General features: G+C 44.9%; 1 protein-coding gene and 1 pseudogene across 1 annotated transcript in view; both read left to right on the top strand.

Annotated features, from left to right (window-relative positions):
• The window catches only part of LOC138283986 (myosin-13-like), a 346,976-nt gene that overhangs the window by 169,765 nt on the left and 150,615 nt on the right, over positions 1-26,596 (top strand). Inside the window, exons 13-15 of the mRNA XM_069222310.1 lie at positions 8,092-8,228; positions 16,348-16,443; positions 20,355-20,474. Of these exons, the coding sequence (XP_069078411.1) occupies positions 8,092-8,228; positions 16,348-16,443; positions 20,355-20,474 (353 nt within the window). The remainder of the gene's footprint in view (positions 1-8,091; positions 8,229-16,347; positions 16,444-20,354; positions 20,475-26,596) is intronic.
• LOC138285923 (maternal embryonic leucine zipper kinase-like) lies at positions 8,340-9,155 on the top strand (annotated as a pseudogene).

The following is a 26,596-nucleotide window of genomic DNA, read 5'->3' as shown; positions in this document are numbered from 1 at the left end:
GTGCCCCCACATTGTTCAGGGCCAATTCCCCGGACTTTGTGAGTGCGGGGACACCATTACACGCGTGCACTACATATAGGTCACTACCTATGTGTAGCTTCACAATGGTAACTCCGAATATGGCCATGTAACATGTCTACGATCATGGATTTGCCCCCTCTATGCCATCCTGGCATTGTTGGCACAATCCCATGATCCCACGGGTCTCTAGCACAGACCCGGGTACTGCCAAACTGCCTTTTCAGGGGTTTCACTGCAGCTGCTGCTGCTGCCAACCCCTCAGACAGGTTTCTGCCCTCCTGGGGTCCAGCCAGGCTTGGCCCAGGAAGGCAGAACAATGGACGTCCTCAGAGAGAGGGTGTTACACCCTCTCCCTTTGGAATAAGGTGTAGATGCTTTCATGGGCACAGATGGTGCCCATTTCTGCATAAGCCAGTCTACACCGGTTCAGGGACCCCTCAGCCCTGCTCTGGCGCGAAACTGGACAAAGGAAAGGGGAGTGACCACTCCCCTGACCTGCACCTCCCCTGGGAGGTGCCCAGAGCTCCTCCAGTGTGCTCCAGACCTCTGCCATCTTGGAAACAGAGGTGCTGCTGGCACACTGGACTGCTCTGAGTGGCCAGGGCCAACAGGTGACGTCAGAGACTCCTTCTGATAGGCTCCTTCAGGTGTTGCTAGCCTATCCTCTCTCCTAAGTAGCCAAACCCTCTTTTCTGGCTATTTAGAGTCTCTGCTTTGGGGAATTCCTTAGATAACGAATGCAAGAGCTCATCCAAGTTCCTCTGCATCTCTCTCTTCACCTTCTGCCAAGGAATCGACTGCTGACCGCGCTGGAAGTCTGCAAAACTGCAACAAAGTAGCGAAGACGACTACTGCAACTCTGTAACGCTGATCCTGCCGCCTTCTCGACTGTTTTCCTGGTGGTGCATGCTGTGGGGGTAGTCTGCCCCCTCTCTGCACTAGAACCTCCAAAGAAATCTCCCGTGGGTCGACGGAATCTTCCCCCTGCAACCGCAGGCACCAAAGAACTGCATCACCGGTCCTCTGGATCTCCTCTCAGCACGACGAGCGAGGTCCCTTGATTCCAGCAACTCTGTCCAAGTGACTCCCACAGTCCAGTGACTCTTCAGTCCAAGTTTGGTGGAGGTAAGTCCTTGCCTCCCCACGCCAGATTGCATTGCTGGGAACCGCGTGTTTTGCAGCTACTCCGGCTCCTGTGCACTTTCCGAGGGAATCCTTTGTGCACAGCCAAGCCTGGGTCCACGGCACTCTAACCTGCATTGCACAACCTCCTGAGTTGTCCTCCGGCGGCGTGGGACTCCTTTGTGCAACTTCGGGTGAGCACCGTTTCACTCCACTTTGTAGTGCCTGTTCTGGCACTTCTGCAGGTGCTGCCTGCTTCTGAGAGGGCTCCTTGTCTTGCTGGGCGTCCCCTCTGTCCCCTGATGCAATTGGCGACATCCTGGTCCCTCCTGGGCCACAGCAGCACCCAAAAATCCCAACTGCGAGCTTTGCAGCTAGCAAGGCTTGTTTACGGTCTTTCCACAGGAAAACACTTCTGTACGACTCTCCACGGCATGGGACATCCATCCTCCAAAGGGGAAGTTTCTAGCCCTTGTCGTTCTTGCAGAATCCTCAGCTTCTACTGTCCAGTAGCAGCTTCTTTGCACCCACAGCTGGCATTTCCTGGGCATCTGCCCACTCTCGACTTGATCGTGACTTTTGGACTTGGTCCCCTTGTTCCACAGGTACCCTCGTCTGGAAATCCATTGTTGTTGCATTGCTGGTTTTGGTCTTTCCTGCAGAATTCCCCTATCACGACTTCTGTGCTCTTTGGGGAACTTTAGTGCACTTTGCACTCACATTTCAGGGTCTTGGGGTGGGCTATTTTTCTAACCCTCACTGTTTTCTTACAGTCCCAGCGACCCTCTACAAGGTCACATAGGTTTGGGGTCCATTTGTGGTTCGCATTCCACTTTTGGAGTATATGGTTTGTGTTGCCCCTATCCCTATGTGCCCCCATTGCATCCTATTGTAACTATACATTGTTTGCACTGTTTTCTAATACTATACTGCATATTTTTGGTATTGTGTACATATATCTTGTGTATATTTGCTATCCTCATACTGAGGGTACTCACTGAGATACTTTGGCATATTGTCATAAAAATAAAGTACCTTTATTTTTAGTATATCTGTGTATTGTGTTTTCTTATGATATTGTGCATATGACACTAGTGGTACTGTAGAAGCTTCACTCGTCTCCTAGTTCAGCCTAAGCTGCTCTGCTAAGCTACCATTATCTATCAGCCTAAGCTGCTAGACACCCTATACACTAATAAGGGATACCTGGGCCTGGTGCAAGGTATAAGTACCCCTTGGTACTCACTACAAGCCAGTCCAGCCTCCTAAAGTAAGGATGTGTGCGGTACCCTCTGCGACAACACGCAGTCTTGCTGGAAAAAGGAGTGAATAATGTAGTTCTAATTCCCGTAGTCGGTGCCTCACAGCAAGAAAGGAGCCCTGTTGCCTTTGTACAGCTACTGTGTTATCTGTGAAAAACATGATTCAAGAGTTATCCACCTTCACCTTGGAAAGCAGGTGTGTTTCTTTCAACACCGAATCTCTGTCACAGTAGTGGAGGAACAGGATTACTATTGGGCAGGGGTTTGAGCCTGGTGGAGGCCTACGCATCTGGACCCGATGTGCCCCCTCGACAGAAGAATTGTGATAAAGCTGATAGGGGGAAGAGTTCACGCAGTCAGGTTACCACATATTTCACCAAGTCTCAACCCGCAGCACGCTCAGGAAGGCCCACCACTCGAATATTATTTCTGCTGGATTGCCCTGCTGTATCTTCGGCACGTCTTGCCAATATTTGTACACGTTCTGACAGAGTTTGTAGGGAGGATTCCATGCTTTGGACTTTTGGTTGTATTGGCTCAAGAGTCTGCTCCGCTGCTGTCACTTTATCGGTGAATTTCCCGTGGTCTGTGTGCAGTAGGGTAAGATCGGTCGCGACCGTATCTATCTTGGATTCTAATGAGGACCTAGAGTGTTCAATTGCCTCTAGCACAGTGTCTAATTTGTCTTCAAGCGAGACAGGACCTTCTGCGCAGTCCTGCTTGTCCAGTACTGGTGCTATTGTTGTGGGTGAGATTCGGGGATGTGAGGAGATATTGTGGTCAGTCCATCGCAAACTTCCCATCACAATTTTACCTGGTTTATAGTGGTCAATGAGATGTGTAGGTAATGCTGTGCATCAGGACCCACCTGTTGGTGGCCGCAGATACTAAGCACACCGCAGCACGAGCAGTCCCAGCCGGTGTGTCTGCAGGTGGAGTTGACAGTAGCTTCAGGTATAGGTTGTCTTCACAATGGAGTTAGGAAGGGGCCTCTTGAAGGGTGTCTCAACCATGTGGTGGAGCGCTATAGTTGAGTCAATAGTAGCCTGCAAAGATGGGTGTGCTGTTAGAGTGAGCATAGTGCTCTTTTCCCACAAGTTCTGGAGTCAGTATCAAGATGGGGGAAAAAGTGGGTAATCTGGGATCGTGTCACCTCCAGGTGATCTGGCCAGGGGCTGTGCATGTGCCACACAACCAGGTTACAAGGGTCTACAGTGGGAGCCCAGCCTTCAGGCAGGTGCTGCGCATATGACAGGTTCAGCACTGATGCGGCTGCCACTCATGGCTCACGATCAGTAGTAGTCGAGCCATTATGTAGTAGGATATTCACATAGTTTAGCAGACTATTTCCAGTTGCTTTTAGCAATCACTCTTATTGTGAGACCCATGCCACTGTTTGCGATCAGCCCAAGGCCCCAGAACAACGTGCCCGACATGTCGGGGGCCTCCCCGGGAGGGGGGAAAGGTCATCAGTACCGGTATCTCCAGTTGTCCCACAGGCCTGAGTCTTGGGAACAGGAGGTGTAGTTGTTGGAACATTGATTCAGTTGAGCTGTAAAGGGGTCCAGTGCAGGTTGGGCACAATCATGGACTAAGAGTCTGGTGTGTCTCACAATCTCTCTCTAACACTGTGTCCGCCAGTCACACCGCAGGTTGCGTTGTTTATTTAGCTCCTAGTTGGCAGTGCTTCACCCCTTCATCCGGACTACTGAGTACTCCTCTGGGTGTTTGACAGCTGTGTGCCCACCTATAGCAGCAAACTGCCGGCCACAGTAGGGCAGCACGCCTGCTTACACGAATGGTCTATCCTTTGCTATCGGGTGGAAAATCAGGTGCGTGGCTGGATCCGATCCCAACCCCTGTGCTCAGCGTGCTGTCACTACACTACACTAGACTGCAACTCAGGGACAGCATTTCCTGGGCAGGTTTGTTTCGGGTGCCTTCACTGGTGGACTCCTTTGGTTCACAGCAGCCACCTGAGCCCGTCGCCACTCCGTCAGCACCAACCGGGCCTGCCTGTCAAGCCGACTTTGGGATGCAGTCGGCAGCACGCGGTCACCTCTCCTCCGACACACATCCCACCAACAGGCCGGCCTATAATACCACATGGGCACAGGTCAGGGCTCAGTTTCAGGTCCTCCCGCAAGTCCAGCAAACCTGGATAATGATCCTAGTTACTTGATAGTAGTAACTAGATAGCAGACATAGCCCGTAATTGAAACAGAGAAAGGGGTGTTAATGCGGAACAGTTTCAAAACGCATCTGCCATATTGGCCTTGTTATACTACACCACAAGGACAACACAATATGCCCACAGGACAGGGGTGAAAATCTTCAAGCATTAACACATTGTCACCTGGGACTCATTTACACAGAGCTATTTTGCCCAAAGGTCTAGAAGCTCTTTGATTACTCAAAATGATTAATTGTTAGTAGACTAAACAATAATCTTAATTAAACATAGGCACCATTACAAAACTTTCATTAATGCATTAGTCAAAACTAGATTCCTATCTCAAAATATCAGTCTTTATACACATTCAGTTCATAACACAATCAAAGATATTACAGTGTGAATGAGTGATTCATGAGGTGCAGATTACGCAGTGATCATATAAACAAATATACATAATATTAAACAATAACTCTGTTCATTTCCCAATCGTGTTTTAATGGGGATAGCCTGCTACTCAGTGCTTCTTCCTATGAATATACATATTTCTTAAGCCATGTGGGAAGACACAGTCGATGTTTCAACCTCAAATTATTTACTATGTCTCCTCAGGACACCGTCATCCACCCCTCACACATTTTTACCAGGAGAAAAGGTCACTTATGGGTATCACTTCCACAATGCCAACTTTGCTAATCAATTCATGCTAACATCATCTATGAGACTTTCAAAAAGCGTTACTCTACCAAATATTGTCTCCGTGGTTGTCAATCTATAACAAGTCCACACTACGCGGCCTCACCCCAAAGACTCCCGCATCCAGCTCACAGCTTTTCATTGTCTCCAAGTTCATCTAACCTAGGTATATTGATTAGAAAAGTTGGCATGGTGGAAGTGATATTGATAAGTGACCTTTTCGCCTGGGTAAGTAAGATTATCGTTTAATCCACTAACAACCATTTTGAGTAATCACAGAGCTTCTAGACCTTTGGGCAAAATCGCTCTGTTTAAATATATTGGCCTCATAAGGCATGCCCCAAGTGACATCTGATATTGGTGATATATTAGACACAACAAGGGGACATGTGACCTTCATACATCTCTGCCATGTTTGCAGTTTAGAGGTAACATTGGTAGTACATTCTGTGTACACCCACTTATAGCATGTTGTAGTGGAATTGCTACATTATCCTGGGGTTGTTTGGTTCCTATTGGGTATACTGTTAATGCTTTCGATTTTATTGTGGAACTATTGCACACACCTTTGTGGATGCATTACTCTTTGAGATTGCTGTGACTTTTTGTCTAGGTGTCCATTGCCATGAAGGCAGTTCGTACCAGATTAGTGGGTGCTACTTCTATGTTGAGGTCTATTCTGATAAATTTTCTAAGTACAACATTACACACATAAGCATTGCGCATCATTATGGTGCCAAAATTATTTACACATGCACGAGTCCAGTGCTGCCGTGAAGCAAAAATTCTGATGATAAAAGGTATGACTATGACTTACCTTCTTATCCGGCGATGATGGGGTGATTTCCATCTTGACCCAGGCCCAGGAGCAACAGCAGGACTGGTATGAGTGGGTTCATGGAGGCAGGAAATGTGGAAAGTGTAAAAAAAAAAAAAAGTGAGTTTTGTTATTTTATCCTTCCCAGTCAACTCAGGTGTAGAGGTTTAGTTGCCACAGTTGCGTCAGCGGGAATGCACATTGTGACTGGCTCGGTGGGGAAAGGGGCTAGCATCCTGCAGCCAGCCGTTTTAGCCTATAGTGATGTTGACGCAGGTGGTGTTTTTTGGCGTTGATGGCGGACCATCGGCAGTCTTTTGCCTATGCTCCAGCTAACATCTAAATAGGGCGGGTGGACCGCCATGGCAGCGGATGGGTTTTCATATGGAAAAGCGACAGCGGGACCATTACCGCCAAGATCTAAATCAGGCCCTCTGTTGGCTGTAAATGGGTTGAACTTGCCCTAGACAGAACAATTGAGGTTCAGTTTGATAATCCTTTTATTTTCCTTGAAAAGCATGGTAGATATTTACTGGTGGATACCGTTTACTGTGTATGATCCTGTGACTGATAAGTCAGGTTTCATACCTATTCAAGATGTTTGATTAAAGAGTAGCTACACACAAGAAAGGGGTGCAATAGCCAGCGTCGCCTTATTTTGGGACGCTCAGCAATCCCATCATGTTTTTAGTAGTGCTTACTTAGTTTAGCAAACTACCACATGTACCCAATCCGAAATACAAGAGTTAGCGTACCAATACAGGAACACAACAGGAGTTCTAGGGCCTTTACCTGTCTATGGGGAGTTTGTTGCCCATTTCTTGACGACAGCTTCTCTGACAACACTCCATGTCACAAGACTGAAGTTTAAAATGTATCCAATGATGCTCAGTCAGGTTGTACCCTCAGTAGTCACATGGTTTCAATGGACTTTCCTCTCCATTGCCAAGAAACCTGATGGGTACTGATGCCCTTAAATGTTTCATGTACCAGATCATACCACACAGTGCCCCAGAAATTCAAACATTAATAATTAGTAGGGTATGAAAATACCTCACATTTACATCTAAAGGGTTATTAGTGATACATCAGGAAAACCGTTTAGTTATTTCAATCTTACTCACAGGATGAACAATTTGTCACTTCTTCTCTAAGACTACCAATCTCACATAAAATATCAAGACATTCTTTGGTCTTCTATCATGTCAAAACAATGTTAAGGAGAGTAACTCACTTATGCTATGCATCGCCTCATTACATCATTGGCCATATGTCAGACCTTTTGAGGCTCTAGGGTTTAGATGATTGTGATGAGAACTGCTTTTATATGGAGTTCTACTTTGTGGCAAGTCATTAGAGATGGTCATTCAAATATTGTATTTGATATTTCAGTAGCGCTCCCAAAAAGTGGGGTGATAATATATTATAATTTGAGAATTAATTTGCATGAACACAAAATATTCTGTGAAAACATAAGAAAGGGTGACCAAAAGGTGGGTATTGACAGTGCACTCCCAAATTTGAAAAGTTGCTACTGCTTACTATCAGAAGTGCTCCAAATGACTGTTTTTGTTCAATGTGTGCCTTTGAGAAATGATTGTTAACTACAAAAGAACCCAGTGTTGCACATTGTATGATAAAGAAAGAACTAACTCCATTTTTTCTAGCAGGGTCTCTGGGTGGGTAAACCGATGCTCATAAACCTGTGGAGTCTTAAAAACCTCCAATTGTTTCTTTGAGTTAAGCATGCTTCTTCCACACATAGAGAAATACTCTAATAAGCACAAGAATCTGCCCTGAGTTGGTTGAGATATGCGTAGATTGGGGGTCCAGAGTCCTTCCTTTCCACCTGAACGTTTCCTTGCAGTATTTAAGAATTTAGTCTCAAGTTAATGTTTACAAACTTCCCTGCTCCATCCACTTTCAATCCCTTATTTGTTCAATCACATCAACCCTGAATACTTTTTTACTTTCTATGTCTTTGTGTTTGTTCGTGTTAGCCAATCCAAGAAGCCCAGGTGAATTTGGGGATTCAAACTACACAGAACAAATAACCATCTCAGGCAAGAGGACACCACTGCCTGACATCCAAAACTCTGATCTTTATGGAATCTCCACTCAGGATATCAGTGATAAGGTAATAACAAGAAGTTGAAAGCAAGTCCATCCCTTGCAAGCAGCAGAGTGGAGATATCTCTTAGGGGATGAGCTTGCTTTCCAACAAGACTCTCCCTTTATGTTAACTAACATGGCTGTCCATGACTGTGATAAACTTCCCAAATGTTGTGACTTTCACAAAACTATTGAAATGAGTTTGAAAATGTTAAACTTACTTGTCATCTCCTTACTGGTGAGGCAGTGTCAGTGAAAATTATGGACAAAATGTTGGATTAGGGATGACTTACCTTATGTTAATAGAGATTAAAGGAATGAAGCGCTTAAGCCACCATCACATTTGCTGATTGTATCATGTTATCAAAACTTCAAAGAAGACCTTCAGGATTTCGTAGTATTGTTGTGGCAGAGTTCTTTGATTAAATAATTGGCAAAGACAATGTAAAATGAAGCCTTGATATTTTTATGACAGATTATAGTTGAAGTGGCTTACACACATTGAGAGTGGTATATCTGTAAGGATCTGAAACCAGAGAATCTGATTATTGATGAAGACATTAACCTAAAAGTGGTTGATTTCAGGCTTTGTGCGAAGTCTTAAAGGTGCGCTTGACTGCCAGCTGGCATGCTGTAAATGCCCAGCCTACGCAGCACATGAAATAATTCAGGGTAAATCATACATAGACAGATATGTAGTGCATGGAAGTCTGGATGTAGGCACTCATGAGCAGATTCCTACCTTTTTATGATAGCAATGTCATGTTGCTCAACAAGAAAATGAGTGGAAAATATGAAATAATGAAATGGCAGCGTGTTTTTACTCAATCAAATATTGTAAGTGGACCCAAACAGGAGGAGCTCTGTTGGACATCTCTTAAATTACCCGTGTTCTATGAAGGGATGGTCCTGTCCTGTGGAGGGGCAACAGATGTCTGTTCAACCATCATAATTTAGACTTTGGTTCCTGTGACATTTGCAGCGCATTTGCCAGAAATGTGTTCTGATTTTGGTGCATTGCACGTAGGTGTTGCTGAGGCTGAGGCTTGGCAGAATGAGTGCCGGACCCCAAACCTTCTACACCTCTCCACATTACTCTTCTATATATTTCTTGAATGTGTCCCTTGATCAAATCAACAAACGAGTCCAGGGGTCTTGTGCCATTGTAAAGTTTAAATTATGCCAAGGTACACAGCTCCCATCATGTGTGTGGTAAGAGAAACGGTCACACTATGTTAAGTCACATCGAGTCATCAAAGTTGCATTGAGAAGGTAAACACATACGACACAATTAAGTTTCATAACAGCTTCAAAGAGCTCCAGTGAGCTCCCTTCGTTGTGTGAAACACATTCTCCTTCCTGGTTTTATTTGTGCAGGTGGTTGCGGTTAGTGCGCACCTGGATTACTTTTTGGGTAACATCAGACTGTGACTCAAAGCAAGAGAGAAAAGGCAGAAAAGACAGAAGGAAGGAAGACGAGAGATAGGCAACCATCACAACGGAAGAAAGCAGAGGTGAAAAAAATCCTGGAGGAAAGGCATTAGAGACACAGTGTAGGGTGGTGGAAGAAAGAGGAAGGCACCACCCTAGGTATGTGGCAACCCCAATAATCACTTGCACTGGCGGCGGCACCAAAGAAAAACTTTGGGCTTCTACACTTACGTTTTTGCAAAATAAACACTGAATAACTTTTAATATGTAGATTACTCATTGACACACACAAGCAAGAGGTACCCTCATGTTTTATCTGCCTTTGCCTCCATCTATCGACTATGAATTTAGAGAGCTCAGGCATACTTATTGGCAAGGTCCTTTTTGTACATAATGATGAGGTGCTTTCAGAAGCACTTAATACAGGAATTGATTCTTCACTTCACTGCTTCACCTGGATTCCCTTCTGAAAGCAGCTAGACTCCTCAGACTACTTTTTTCATCACTGCAGCTCATCGGGAAACCACACCATACCTGGCTTGTTATCAGTAGCAGCTCGTGGCAATCAGAAGGGGCGGGCGGCACATGGGCCGGCACATGGGGTGAGGGGGTAAATAAAAATTAAATAAAAAATATATTTTTTAAAACACCTCCATCGCCATTGCTGCCGCACCGCTCCATCTGCTCCTCTGCTGGCTGCAGGAACAGCCACCCAGCCTGCCCTGCAGCCAATCCTGACGCTGCTCAAAGCAGCATCAGGATTGTCTGGGAGCACCCAGCCAGGGCGCTCCCAGGCCGACTGGGAGCCTATGCATGCTCTCTCCAGCCCAGCAACTGTGTTGATGGGCTGGAGATAGCCTACTGCGCATGTGTGTAGGCCGGCCTGAGACGGCCGGCCAAACATACATGCGCACTGAGGGAGAGTGCACACGCCCCTTTGACCAAAAAACAATAATAAACACAGTTTATTATTGTTTTTTGGCAAAAGGTTTACAGCTGGCGAGAGAGGGTGACGCTCCTCTGCCCTAATGGAGGAGCCGCCCCGGCTTGTTACTATATATCTATAACATTGCGCTGAAATAGTTGGAAGCCCTCTGTTTTCTTTTACTGATTTTTATTGGGTTTCAAGCAGTTACAGTTATATTTCTCAATACTCTTTGGCCATTGCAAGCAAAACACTGTTAAGGATTATTGTGAATATACTTGCTGGTTGTAATCATTCTCCAGTAGTGATACAGAACAGCATCTAGACAGCACCGAGCTGGGAGTACTACACACATACCATCTCTGAATGACTGCAGCATGTCTGCTTGTGGAACAGAAACTTAAGAAACACAACACCAACAGTTTAAGTGTGACCGACTCAGCCCATGGAATAGGTGATATTGTGCTTGTGTGTACTCAACTCCTAGGACTGTTTAGTGCTTGTTCTAGATGCAACAATACAACTAGAGTGTTTTGAGAGTTGCAGTGAGTTCAGTGCAGTGTGGCTGGTGGAAGAGGTTCTATGATTCTCATTGTCGTAAAGATACATATGTCTCATTACACTGCATTTCAGCAAGAGGGTTTACTATCGTCCTTAATGCTGTCTTTGAAGTCACATACCATATCATGCCATAGGCTGCAAAGAGATATTTCCTGCGGACCCTATCCTCCTCCTTCGCAGAGCTATAGCATCTGCTTCAGCCCACTGTGCAGCTGTTTCATGCAAATATGTTTGTTATCCGTGAGAGGAATGGAGCTTTCCATTTAATTTTAATGGATCTTCTGGCTAGTGAGAGTGCTACATCTGAAAATATATACTCGACTCTTCGTGTCTTAGGGCACCTGAAGAGACCGACTATGCAACTCTCCAGGCTGTCCAGGTCAGTACAATTAGTTATGGATGATAGTCTCTTGCCGATTTCGCTTTAGTATTGCCCCGCAATACAGTGTTTAATTTGAAATAGAGTGAGTGCAGGTGCCCCAAGCTCTGCTCAGAAACCCGTGGCTGAAGCTCTAAATGTCACCGCACTGACTACCAAGACTGCATAGTCTTGAATCAACCTTATGGTTCTTCCATTCACTAACAGACACTCCTCAGCCCTCTATCTCATACATGCAGATTCCTACTTTCTCCCTTTCCGATGTTACTTTTGTCTTTTTCTTCTGTCTTCCTTCCTGCATTTCTCTCTCTCTTGCATGTGGTCAATATCTGAAGTGGGAAAATGGGTGCTGCGCCCCAAAAATGAGTGCTGGTGGACTTCACCATCAACAACCGGCTCAAATTGAGCACTGCCACAATTTTATAGTCCCAAAACATGTTCTTAGTATCTGCCCCAGAAGTATGACATGGCTCCTGCATGCATCCTGCGTAGCTGCTCACAGGTCAGGTATGCACTGTGTAGTATGTTGATCTAAACATACTGGAACCTGTCATTGCGAGAGATTTTGTGGGGAAGTGACAATAGTTTCTCTCACTTATTCTGATTTAGGACCAACATAGTTATCTCTCCCATTTTTCCCTCAGCTGACACAGTGGATTATCAATTTGAGACTGAATGGATTGCCTGAGCTACAAGAATAATGTTGATAATGGTGTATAATGGCTACATCAGGGGATGAGTGGGCAGCTCAGTGTTGGTTTTTCTCCGGAGTGAGTGAGGTGCTGTGATAAACTGCCTATGAGTTAAGAAGTGCCTGGTGTGCAAGCTTTACTGCTCTACTAGTGTATCAAATGGGTTTAAGGTTCCCTCTTGAAATAAGTCTCCTGTGAATTGGATTCCTGAGTTCTCCTGGGTCTCTTAACCCTAATTTGAGGGACCTTTGTTGAAACAGGAAATGCTGCTCAAAAATATCCCTGACACATATGGAGCGACGTCTGGTGTAATGCTCAGAGCCATCCAACAACAGGTAAAAGCTGGTTGGCCCAACCCTGCTTAGCGCTTCCTAGATCGGGCGCATTCAGGACAGGGTGCCACTAGGGCAGGCGGCACTCCACTACTCACAGAACACTGCCTTTGCAGAATTCCACAGAGTTTCATATCAACTCCGCGGAATTCTACAGAGTGGAAGTCCTTGAGCTCCGCCCACCCTTAATCATGCGTCAAAACGGTCATGAATCACAGATCTCTCCATCAAGTGCATTAACCACCAGAGTTATGCTGTTGTTATTATCTCCTGAAAATTGCCGGCTAAAGAAAGATCTCTGCAGGCTGCTTTTGACGCCAGGTGTGGTGGCACTGGTTACACTGCCCTAAAGCCAGCACTGGGGCGGTCGCTTTGTAAAAGATGGTGATTGGTCTGTGTCAGGAGAATAGATATGACCCATTATATTTTAACTAACAGATGTACCATCTAATACCTCCTCTACTCATAGGTATCTCCCCCCCCATTGATTTCAGTCTTAGTTGCTTTAAAGGGAACGCCTGCCATAATCCAATTCAATACACTTTTTGCATAGGTGGAGTAGCTTGTGTAAATACATTGACCATGCCATCTTCTTAGGAGACTGATCTCTTCTATATCTGTCAAGTGTAATTCCTGTAGAAATGTGATTTGTGTACCCCTATGTATAAGGAATTGGGCCCTATTAACAAACTGCATTTTGTTGTATTTTATTAGTTCTATAGTAGTACTACTTATTTACTACAAAATGCACTTCACAAACCTATGAGTGTTAATCTCCACCTCTCCTGTCTTTTCTATGGTGAGATTCTCACACATGTAGTTTACTACCTAATAGTAAATGTGGGAAGGACCGGGGGAGTGGCTAGAAAAGGGGCATACTTGCTACTAAATGGGGGGGTTTTAAGGAAGGAGAAGGAGGGGTTTTATAAGGATTAGGGCGGGGTTTAGGTAGGGTCATGCTTGCACCCACACAAGAGTAAGTCCAGTGCTATTCTCAAACTGCACTTCTTAAGCCACTACAACCCGAGAAGGACCCAAAACACTACTAAATGTACTCTGCCCATGTTTTCAGTGATCAATTTTGATCGTGGGACTGGGTGTTGAAGTGCTGCTGTTGTGCGAAGTTGTACGTGACTTGTTGCCCATCATTTGCTGCCATCAGTGTAGGCCGCCCCCCATCACCAACAATCTCTAAGATCCCAGCAATATCCCAAAGGGTCAGCGGTTATGTGATCCACTTGCCTGAGTATTCCTACAGCCCCAGGTTTCTTGAAGGTTAGTAAAAAAAAGTATGTAGGCTGGTCTGCAGTAAACCTTTATTTTAATGGGAAGAGCAGGAAGTATATAAATCCTACATCTCTGAGCTTGTGTTTGAATCTATTAATAACACCTGTTGGTGTTGCACTGCCTAGAGTGTAGTCCAGAAAGAACAGTATTTTTGCTCCATCCATGCTGTACTGCCCTGCCAGCTTGGTCGTTCGTAGTCCTGGTCTCGAAAGTTCAGTACTTTTGTGACCATTGGTCTGGATGAAGCCCCCAAGGATGGTTCTATTGCAGGAAAGTGGTGGAATCTCTCAAAAGAAAATATTTGGGACAATCAAGATGGCACCACGTAGTGCACCAACCAGTCTTCAACAACGTGGGTTGCATCTTTACACTGCAGTCCCTTCGGCATGCCCATTATGTTGTTATTTCTGCGGTCAAAATGTCGAGCTACATCCTCTGCCCTGCTTCTAAGAATTGTACATTGTTCACCAGTTCAGCCACTTTCTTTCTGAAGGTCAGATGCCTGGGAGATGAAATTCCTGCATAACTGACTCATTTTTCCTGACTCTTTCAGATAGCTTGCATTGATCCTTGCGCAGGAGTCCCAGTTCAATTTCTACGGTATCCACCCTGGAGTCCAACGGAATTTTGTGTCGGCTATTTCTTGGGGAATGATGCCTATTTTCTCCCAGTGGGCTGTCTCACCATCCAATGTGTACTTTGACCCTCCCTGAGGATTGGACAGACACCTCTGACAGTCCTCCTCTCATATCACTGTTTTTGCAGACTGAGGGTACTGCTGGTTCTGATTTTCCCCATTCTGAGGACAGTAAGTGTGCCAAGTATAGTTTGAATAAAGGCGGTCTCTGGGGATGGTATATGGGTTTTCCTCCACCTGGCAGGAAGATCAAGCAACTATACAGTTACCTGCCATGTCCCTGGCCGGTAGGGGGAGGCACGAGCAATCAATCTTGCAGGCAAGCAACCAAAGCAGTGGACATCCCGTTTTCAAGTGGGCTGAGAGGGACATAACCAGGCACTGTAGAGACCTCCTCTTCCTTCGCACACCAGGCAATCAGTTTTTAATGCAGGCACAGTGGCCTTCAACTGCTGATGCAATTGGGGGTGCATCAACAGAATCTACAAAGGGACCCCTCCATGGTCAGCACCATGGCGCTATCTCAGGTTGAGTGTGGGAAGCAAAACCTCACTCTGACTTCACCTTTTATCAATTCAGGGAAGGGGGCACCTCCATTCTCCCCCGCCACCAGCTCTAGTGGTGTCTACCACACCTTGGCCTTGGGACCTAGAGGGAAAGAATTATCATTAGTTATCAGTCCAGGGCCTACAGGATGTTACACTGCTCACCAGTAGGATACATCAGTAAGTTGTGCCCAACATAAGGTTTGTCCTCAGGGCCGTTCAACTCCACCAGGATGCCTGCTGGCGCCAGCCCATCATATAGCTCATCGCACAGCTCCTTTGAGTGACCAAGCAGGCACAAGATCAAAGGTGCCCTACCCCAGGCATCAGTGCCCACCACTCAAGACAACTCTGAAGCAGGGGTACCCGCCACTGTCCCCCTGGCACCCAGGCAGGACCAGTTCACAGGGCATCCCATCGTCCTGGCCAGAGAGGGGCACCCCATCACATGCCACTTTCAAAATCTCCTGGACCAAGAGAGCCCTACAGCTGCACCAGTAGTACTCAATGGGGAGTAACATGTTGGGTTATGTATAAAGCCTAATCCCAGTCACCATACTGTGCTCCAACTTGGCAGGAACCTGCACAAACAAAAACAGCTCCGAACCGAAGCTGAATGGGTCCCTGTTCCAGAGCAGGGTCTGTGGCTGAGCAAAGCCAGATGTCCATAGCAGATCAGCACTGGATTTCACAGGCACAACCAGGTGCTCTACCAGGAGCCATCCGCCATCTTTAATTGCCAAGCAACACCCCCGTCCCTTCCCTACCCAGAACCCTCTGTTTAATACTCCTTTGACCTGATGGCCCCCACCCCCACATAATCTGCATTGGAATGGTGCACTAATGTGCCCTAATACTAGCACACTGCCCATAACTGCAAGTGAGACAATTTTACCTGCCATTAATTGCACCACTGGTGAATGTCTGTTACTACGCTTTGCGTTTTTTCCCTGCAGATACATTACCACAAACTTCCAAGACAAATTCGACGTTTTCCTGCTTCAAATGAGCGATAGGCAATACGTGAACTGGAGTTACCACACCCAAATTTCCCACATTTTACCTCTTTCCGACCAATTTTCCCCTTGCAGATGTCATCATTGTTACCAGGCAAAAAATGGAATGGGAAAAATTGCGGTGTGTTGTATGCGAGGAAAACTCATTATTCAATGATCCACATCCCAATTTAGGAGTAGGGCCAGTGCTTTTTTTGGCCCTCCTTCTGAGTGGTGTGATTTGTGAAGTTTTTTAACGACATGGAAAAGCGAGTGAAAGATGGAGTAACATTTTAAAATGCATGTGGAAATCAAGGCTTTCTTGCCAGTTCTGCTTACTAAAATATATCTTTATTTCAGTTGGCAGGAGAACTCGACAAAGTCAACAAGCAGCACGAAGAGACTACGGCTAAGTTGAAGGCCAGGTTCCAGGAACTGAATGCTCAATGGGAAGAGGTGGGTGTGTATCACTAGAGAAAACAATCCTTGTTGGCTATTTTACCACTTATCCTCAGAGATGCATGGGACTGTACGAGTGTTCCTTTCATCCTTTCATCTCTTTCTAAATGTAAAGATGCATGTTCCCTGTAAGTGATCTTTATCATGCATCTCCTGAGACTTGCTCATACATCTTCACAGATGCTCCGGAGATCTTCCTTCAACATCTGGGACACAAGCACAATAACAGATATCTATCCTCTGGTGCCATCTCTACACAGGAGTTTCTTAAAGAATATCTCATAAAATACATGTGGTCTAGTGGATACCTATTCAGAGATGCCATCTTTACACAGTACGTCTCTTCCTGATACAACTCCTGAGACAAATGCACTGTAGCCTCTAACTATACTGAGATGAAACCTTCACACAGGTGACCTTCCTCCTGCATCTCCATAAACAAATCCAGTGTAGCTCATGTGTGTGATGAAATGAAATCTCCTCACTGATGGCCTCCCCAGACTCTTGAATACCATGCATTTTAGAGGATATCTTGTTTATTTCATTGTGTTCTCACAGTACATATGCACCAGAGAATTCAAATTTCAAGTGCATATCCCAAACTAATAATACAGAAAACAAATAACACATTAGAGTTGACCATAATCAATTAAAATATATGCAGTTAAAATACACACAGTTGTTGTATCTGCTTTACATACCTAATTCCCCACATGGTCTTTCAATCTGTGTTTAAAACTACCAAACAAAATGATTTGGCACAGGTCTTTCACTCCATCTCTTTAAAGCTACGGTTAGTAACCTTATGAGGTGCTATCTCCACACAAGTGATCTCTTAATACATATCCTGAGATACATGCAGCCTCATGAATATCTATGCTGAAATGCCCTCTCTACACAAAAGGTTTCATCATACATAAACTGAGATATATGTGGTCTAGTGAATAGCTATGATCAGATGCAATCTTATCCCAAGTGGCTTCATAATGCATAAACTGAAATACATGCAGCCTAGTAAATATGCTGAGATGCCTCCTTCACTCACAATTCTACTTTGTGCATCTGATGCACATGCACTATTGAGATCTTCCTCATGCATCTCATGTGTGATGTAGAGATCTTAGACGTATTGTGACACACAATTTTCGCATAGAAGAGCATTCCCCTTCTTCTCAAGAGAGAACATGCCCACTCCGTAGGTCATCCTTGTGCACCTTCAGAGACAAATGCTTCGCTGTGGAGGTTTTACTTATGCACCATCTGACACACCATTTTCAAATAACCGAGCTTCCTCTTAAATCTCATATGACACCCACTCCACTGAAAAGATCTACCACTACAATTCCATTGATAATCATCCAGATAAGCATAGAGAGAAACTTGTTTAAACACAGCATATTGTTGTGCTATTTTTATTTGTATAGTGCAACATATACAAGCAGATGTCCTGACACAGTTTTTCCTTATTTGTATTCAAGCACACATTCCATACATAAAATCTACCTTCTACACTTGTGGATGCAAACTTTCTGTGCCATTTTAATTACTACATATAGCAGTTTTCCCAAAGGCTGAGGCCATTGATTTCCTAGAAGGAAAACAATCATAAATCAGTGGAGGAGATTAAATGGGTTTTCAATGTGATACTATCTCTTTGGGACATGAGGGATCAAGAAGGAGATCTAACCTAGAGTCTACGGTGAGACATTTCTGTCTCATTGGCAAAGACAGTAAGCACTGCTTTTACTCCCTGCCTGGGGGGGTGATATTGCTAGACATAGCATTCTTTTTGATCCTTATTGGCAAGGAATGAGCAGCAATGACAAGTCCTGGACTGAGACCAACTTCTGCTGGCATTCACATCCAAATCCAGAGAAACATAAAAAGATACAACATGTGTCCTTTTGTAGCTCTGTTTTAACGGTCTACTTATACCAGCTGATTCATCTAGTAAGTCACATTTTTCTCGCACCAGTATTTGAAAGCTACAGATGAGTTGCTGTCTTGCTAGTTCAGCATGGGTGCTAGGAGGAGTCAGCAAGGAGGCCACTATGAATTCTTTCAAATTCATATTTATACCTAGCCAAAGAGATTTATGGAGAGTTCATGTTTCCTTGTGTTCAAATTGTTGTGGTATACTTTAGATCAAAAACACTGAATGAGAGACAATTGTTTAATACATGTTTTATTGGATTATATCCAGCGTGTGCCACACTCCTCACTCGTAAGGAGTTTTAGTGCCACAATATCATGTTATCCCTTTCAAAATTATAATGTAATATTTTGGAACAAGATTGAAAGAAGTATATTGTGAAAGAAAGACCGCCCCAACTGCAAAATAGTGCATAGGATATTCCAGGATGTTTAAAAACAGCATATAACTAAGCCTAGTGAAAATAAATGTGTGCCTCACACTCACAGGAGTCAATCAGGTTCATTCCTGGTTGTAGGAGTGACCTGTGTAGTCCCTTTCATTCTGCAAGATTGTAAGTTCTGGAACGGAACGTCGATGCAAGTGTAGCCTTCAGGCTTCAAAGGAATAGCACAATTGAACCTTGAATTTTAGTCTTCTAAGTATAAGACTAGAGCCTTGTAAAAGGCACCTGATTTTCATGCTGGTCACTAGACTGGAGTACATGAATTGGAGCTTGCTTGCCTGGCATGGAGAAACATGACTGGAGTTCAGAAGATTGGATTGCGAGGAAGACCCTTGCAGAAAGAGGAGCAACCTGAACAATACAAGGCAATGAGCTACAACTCCAAGGCTGTCCCCAAAGGAGTGCTGGGGGTGGGGGACTTGCCATAGGAAAATAAAGGTGCACAAGCAGCCATGATGATTTGGATTCCATCTAGAGAATGGTTCCACTCATGTCAAAATAGAGGAAATGCAGCATCGTTGGAGGCAAACAATTACACCCAGAAAATGGACACCATTTTCAGTTAGCACATTTACATCCACATTGCTGCCACATATGGCCAGTAGCCAAAATGCTAATTCCCCTAATGACCCTTGCCACTGAGCCTTCACAAGAAAGACAAAGGCATGCTGGCTCAGTGCCAGTTCAGAAGTACAAATGCAAATTCAGATACTGACCCTGCCAGCACATAAGTATAAGTATAGTGCACAGATGCTTCTAGACATACAGAAGCCAGAAAGAGGTACACCAGAACATGGCATTCAAAGAATACCCACCAGCACTCTGAACCAGAACCCACACGTAGGAAACCTCATCCCTTGGAGAAGAATGCACACCATGTATTGTCAATATGTTAACACTGAATCACTAGGCAGGGACATATACTATTAAGGTGACACTTTTTTTGCATCCCTTTCCATTAACACCTAATCATCCAGAGAAGACACCTGCAGTAGCATTCACCAGTGAGTGAGAAAGCAAGCAGTTCCAATCGCAGAGGATTCAAGCACCTCCAGCCCTGAGCAGTATTTCATCACTACGAGAATGCTGAATAGAAGGGCGTGAGGTACAAGAGGAAGGAAAACATCTTAACCTCCATGTCTTCTGTCAAAGGGCCCCTGAAAAACAAGTCCATTAAAACCCATGTTGGCTCCAATTCCATATCAGTTGTTGGGCTATCCCAATTGTTGTTCAACGCTATTAATGACCAATAACCTGAATATGTATGTACTTTATCCATTACACTGGAAGGTGTGTTTTATTTTGGTTGAATGTAAAAGTAGGTGGAATGCTACATTCTGAAAAATATAAATTATTTATACAAGTCTTTCCTTGACCTCCACCATTAATCGCACAGCATGGCTTAATTCTTACAGTGTTATTAAGTCATTTGCTTGCTAAAGACTTGCTAGACTACAATGACAATTAATGATGCTTCTCTTATCACTCTGCTACTGCCACATAGTATCAAGTGCATTGTTTAAATTTCAGGAGAGGCGGACGTTGCTTCTGCAGATCCAGCAGGCTACAAAGGACCAGGCGGTGTCCGAGAGGAAGGCAGCCTTTGCTCTTAATGAGCTGCAGAGACTGACCAGTGAACGCCAACAGATGGTAATATTTATGCACAAGGTTTTTAGTTCCACCACCACTAAACTTTTTGATTGTGGTGGTTTATATTTTTCAGTTATATATCAGTGTGACCAGGGGTGGGTATCACTCTCAAGAAAAGAAAGCTAGAGAACAGTAAAAAAAATGTGGTTTCCTAAATAGTCTAAACGCAGTATTATCAGTAGCACAATCAACAAAAACTTTTTTGATTTGAAAGTTAACTTCCAGGTATGATTGTAGGGGTGGCGATCATGGAATCTGTAGTGCTGGAATGATTGGGTTGTGTGTTTCAGAACTTTGAGATGTGATGTGGTGTGGAGATGGTCTCCAGTATAGTCAGGATGGTGTCAGGAATGCAAGGGAGGAGGGTGAAAGACCAGTACTTGAATGGTGATCCTGAAGACCACATCAGGGAGGAATGGGTTGAGTCAGCAAATCAGTGAGACCAACGATACCAAGCTCTCTATGGGTTTTGGAGGAAAGGACCGAGGCAGTGGTTAGACCAAGTGAGTACGCATTTGAGGTGAGTTGTGATGTAAACCTGTCTAATTTCACATTGGAGAGCTGTTGCTGAAACTAAGCTTGTGTAGTATGTTTGGCAGAGGTTGAATTCTGCCTTTGTCAGATTCAGCTCCAGGTAAATTCTTAACTTCTATGTTTGGGTAATTGTACAGCAGTTGTTGATTCAGTCACCTTTGCCTGGGTAAAGGAGGCAGTATCCTTAGACTTGGATGGTACTTATTGTGGTAATTATAATCAGTAAATTCTAGCAACTGAATGTCAACTGTTTTCTCTCTTTAAAAAAAAAAAGGATTGCAACTAATTTGTCCTGTCATTTTTCCACCAGTAAATAGTAGGTGGTGAGAAGAACTGTAGTTTGCGAGGTTGTTAGGGTCTAGGTTGGCTTTTTTGACAGTAGGAGGATACATCATGTTCTGAAAGTGTCCAGGAAACATGTCTTGTGTGAGTGAGAATTTTGTAATTTGAGTACTTCATTGGAGAATGATCTTCTAGGATGTCATTTTTGTTGGAGGCTGCCTTAAGAACTTTGATGATGAATTTGAGGACTGCAGTTAATAGCATCTTAAAGGTGGATTTTTTGGATAGGAATTGTAGTCAGATTTAAGATAGGTAGTCAGTTGGTTAGTGCCATTGATATTCTGTCTAATTTTATAATCTTTGCTATGAAGGCTTTGGCTCTCATTATGAGTATGGCAGTCTTAAGACTGCCAGACTCGCAGTGGCGATCGGACTGCCGCGGTCGTGGCGATCTGACTGTCACATTACGACACGGTCCGACTGCTGGCACTGCCAGGTTGCAGTCAGTCGACAGCCTCGTGGTCTCGTCTGTTGTAATCCAACAGGGTGGCGCTGCATGCAGCGCCGCCCTGGGGAATAATGACTCCCCAATCAGCCAGCCTTTTCATGACGGCTGGACCGCTATGGTAAGGCTGGTGGTGTCAGGGTTCCGGGGGCCCCTGCACTGGCCATGCACTTGGCATGGGGAGTGCAGGGGCCCCAATGGACAGCCCCGTCGTGCTTTCCACTGTCAGAATTACGGACAGTGGAAAGTGTGACGGGTGCTGCTGCACCTCCACATTGCCGCCGGCTCGATTATGAGCCGGCGTCAATGTTAAGGCCCTGTTCACTGCCGGCCCTGTGGTGAATTTTTAATAGGGCCAGCGGTGTTCTGGCGGTCAGGTGGCTGTACGAGTGGCGGCACAAGTTTGGCGGGCGGCTTCCTCCACCCGCCAAACTCATAATGAGGGCCACAGTTTGTAATTTTGCCTGTGACTTTTGAGTGGGGCATGAGAAGGTCTGAAATGTAGTTGTGTTCGCTGTGGATCACTGTCATGTGTTTTAGGAACAGTAAGAAGCAGCAATGGGGGTTTTGAATGTTAAATAGAGACTTTCCATTTCTATCGGGTTTTCTTGTGATTGTGTTGTGCTCAATTTAATTTCTTATTTCAGATGAAATATTTGCTTTCAGTGAGTTCTTGGATGTACATGAGAGTGGAGGGATTAGGTATTGTGGATTCTAGTTTTATTACTATAAGTTGGCTTTTAAAGAGATATTGAGCAACACCAGTAGTGAGTTGACATTTGCTATGGGTTAAGTGGTGTTTTAGATAAGTTCAGTTTGCCTTGCGTGCATGTCACTGTGGCTAATTATGTGAGTGAACAAAACTACTGCTTTGCTTGGTTTGTTTTGGTTGGCTTTAGAAAGTAATCTGTGAATGGGAAATGGGATGACAATGTGATGTCTCCAGTCCATTTTATTGAAGTATTCAAGAGATGTGTACATCATGGAGAGATTGTGGGCTAGGAATTATGCTAGAAGGTTGACAAGTACATAGATCATTTTCTTGGTAGATGATGATGGTTCGCCCAGTGAATTTGTTGGTGATGACATCAGTGATTTGATAAATGATAGAATTGTTATTTTCCACTGATTAGGACATCAGCTTGAACATGCTTGCTGTTTTTTAGTGGGATGCAAAGCAGTCATCTGATACTTAGGGTAGGCTGGCAGTACTTCCCACCCCCACTCCAAGCATGACTGCTCTCATATCTAAGGTGAAAGGCTTGATTTCTTAAAGAGACTAAGGGGGTTATTATGACCGCGGCAGTATGTGTTATAGTGGCGGTAGTACCGCCAACAAGCTGGCTGTACATACCGCCATATTATGACATTGGCGGTTTGACCAAATCCAAACCGCCAATGTACCACACCGACCGCCACAGCAGTAACGACCGCCGGGCTGGAGACTTCAGTCTCCAGCCCGGCGCCCGTCACTAGGCCACCCATGGGAATATGACCCGTCTACCGCCATGGTTTTCGTGGCTTTTGTACCGCCACGATAACCATGGCGGTAGGCACTATCAGTGACAGGGAAGTCCTCCTTAGTCACTGATAGGGGTCTTCCCTGCCTCCCTCACCCTCCCCAGCCTCCTCCCACCCTCCCCCTCCCACTCCAGACCCCCCCTGACATACACGCACATTCACACACCATCATACACACGCATACACTCACTCATACCCACATTCATCCATGCATGCATACATCCATTCACACACACATCCACACATAAAAGCACACATGCATTCACTCAACACAACATACACGCACACTCACACCCATTCATGCACACACGCATTCCACACACCACACACCCGCATGCACACACAGAAACATACACACACACACCCACACAACACCCTCCACTCCCCTCCCCTGTTGGGGCACCCAACTTACCTGCTTGCAGGGGGACCTCCAGCAGGAGACGGGACGGGACGCTGCTGCCAGCAGTAGCGTCCGCCAGCAGAACACCGCCAGGGTGGATCATGGGTCATGATACGGTCTGCAGCGGTCCTCTGGCGTGGAGCTGCTGCTGGCAGCAGCGCCACCTTACCGCTGTCCGCCGCCAGACAGACGGAAGGTAGCCGCGGTGACGGTGTTTTGGTGTGCGTTGCCACAACGGTAGGCGGTCATTACCGCCATTGTCATAATGAGGGCCTATGTGCCCTATTTAGTGTATGTTGAGGCATTATTAAGAGAAAGGCCATAATCATTGGTGCTCCCGCTTTGTCAAATTCCTAGTTCCCACCATTCTACAGTCCAGGGAAGCACCAGGTTTACACCGCTGGTTACACCAGTCTAAATGTCTGATTTTCCTCCCATTTGCTAAAGGCCTGCCAGGCCAAATTGGCTGTAATTTATCTCTATTGAGGGCAAGGTCACAGTCACTGATTTCCCCTGCCTATGTCCGCCATGCAATGTGGGTAAAATGTAAAATAGAATGACTGCCACAAGCATGGGGAAAGCTCTCTGAATGTCGGGCCATTTGTTATTTGTATTGAGGAAGCATCATCACACTTTTATTCGCAAAACAAAAAATGTTACCACAGTGGTACTGCCTCTTTTCACAGCAAAGACATCTCTGCAAGACAGATGTAACTCTAAATAGGATAGATGGTCCTCTGCTGCCTCTGCCCATTGGTAGATCTGCGGAGCACATGCCCACCAAACTTGTGACTCCCCAACTCTTTTGAGACCCAGAGAAGCTCTAGGTTTACACCATTGGAACCTCCACTGCCTCCATCAGTGTAAATCACTGGCCTGTCCACCAAAGGGCTGCCAGGTTGCCATGATGATCACCCCACCCTATTGAGGTTGAAGCTACTCATTTACCGTGACCATGCCCACAATTTCTTATTTGGCAATATATTTTATTGGCAGTTTCATAACATTCACAGTACAATATAAGTGACAAATCAATGGGTAAAGCATTCCGATCTCACAAAGGAGGTCGGTTGCAGTACAAAGCAGATCGGTGGTGCAACATACTGTGAAAACACACTACAGATCAAACCAGTCAACACAACCATCCCCTCTGCCCCCAGCAATCCTATCATCTACTCAAAAGTGAGCAGCCACATGGTTCAATCGTCTCTGAAGACGGCACTGCTAAATAAGGGAAGCTAGGGGAAATCGGGGAGGTAATTAGGTCCCACCATCTCCCTGGGCATTCGTGGTGGAAGCAGCCTGTGAGCCCTCCGCCGCAGGCTGCAGCTCCTCTGTTAGCACATCCCAAGCACGGGCTACCTCCAGTGAGCATTGTCCCCTCTTGGCTTCCTGGAGCAAGGTTGCACCCTTATACGCTGCCCATTTCCGTAACTCCCCTATTTGGAAACCTGCAGGTTGCACGTTTTTTCAGTTATTTGTGATCTGCTGTTTTGCCAAAATCAACGCTAAGTCTATAATCCTAGTGTTTAGCCGGCCTCTTGAACATTCCCAAGAGGCAGGTTTCAGGCTTCGCAGGCCTGATCATATCTACCATGAAATCCATGACAGGTACTGGCAGAGAAAATATGATTGATGCCCCAGGCACTGTAAGAAAAGTGCACCGTAGGACCATTTGTTTTTTTTGCTTAGAGAAAAGATCTAGTCCAGGAGTTTGTTTTCTAAAAACAAAAAAACTTGCTGTGATGGAGCTTTAAACATGCCACATGCTTGACAAACTTGCAATACAGTCCTGGCTCCCTTTAAAGCACAGAGATCCCCTCCAGACAAGGGGGTATCTCTAAATAGGGCAGATAGTGGAGGGGACTGTGGCCTCTTTACCCTTGTAGAACCGGGGGATCATTCACCAGGATCTAAATTAATCCCTAGTTTTTCAACGGCTGCCCAAGACAGATGAGCACATGAATAACCATCCAAAGCAGGATGGGTGGAAAAGAAATGTTAACTCTACAAATGGAGGTTTTGGCGGTTAATACCAGCTATCAAACATCCTGCATCCATGTCTAGATGTAGTACACCATCAAAGACAACCTAGTGGTGGTGTGATTCTGATTATCTTCAAAACCCATCCTCAAATACACTTCCATGTATCTGAAGTACTATTCTCCATACTCATCCTGAGCAGGTTAGACTACTACAGTTGCCTACTAGTTAGTCTCCCCTTAATATTTGTTCCTTCTATGAGAAATTTCTAAATTTTGCACATTCTGAGGTACACCCATCCATCCTACTATCATCACCAAATCATCTGGTTATCAGAAAAAATTAAACCTTCACCCAGCTAACCAAAACTCCTTGGCTTCCGGAAACTTCTCTGTACTTCTTGTGAATTTGCTTATCGCAGCTCACACCTTAACTTTGGAATAGACTTCCAGCCAAAACTACACTTCATCTGCTCACTTACCACTTTCAAAAGTGGCTTAGCATCTCAGCTCCTAAACTTGGAAAGTGGCCTTAACTAATCCTCATTCACTCATCCCTACACTTCTTTGGATTAATATCCTTTAATGTAAATATGTTGATATAACTATATATATATATATATATATATATATATATATATATATATATATAGATATATAGATATATAGATATTTATTACCTACTACCGGTCGCCAGTTAGGACCATGTTTCCATAGGAAAAGCATTTTTTGATCTATCCATATCTTTGAGGCTGTTTGACAGGTCTTACCAAAATTTTCCCAAAAAGTGTGCCCGTAATTCTTGTTGCGCATGGAAAATTTTGGGGTGATCCGTCAAGTGGGGGCTGAGAAAAAGGACCGGGTTAAAAAAAAGTGCGCTTCTATGTTAATTCCCATA

This window comes from Pleurodeles waltl, chromosome 3_1 (genome assembly GCF_031143425.1).
Source record: "Pleurodeles waltl isolate 20211129_DDA chromosome 3_1, aPleWal1.hap1.20221129, whole genome shotgun sequence".
NCBI classification, from domain to species: Eukaryota; Metazoa; Chordata; class Amphibia; order Caudata; family Salamandridae; genus Pleurodeles; species Pleurodeles waltl.
Note: the sequence above shows the minus strand (reverse complement) of the source record. Positions and strands in the feature narration are given on the sequence as shown.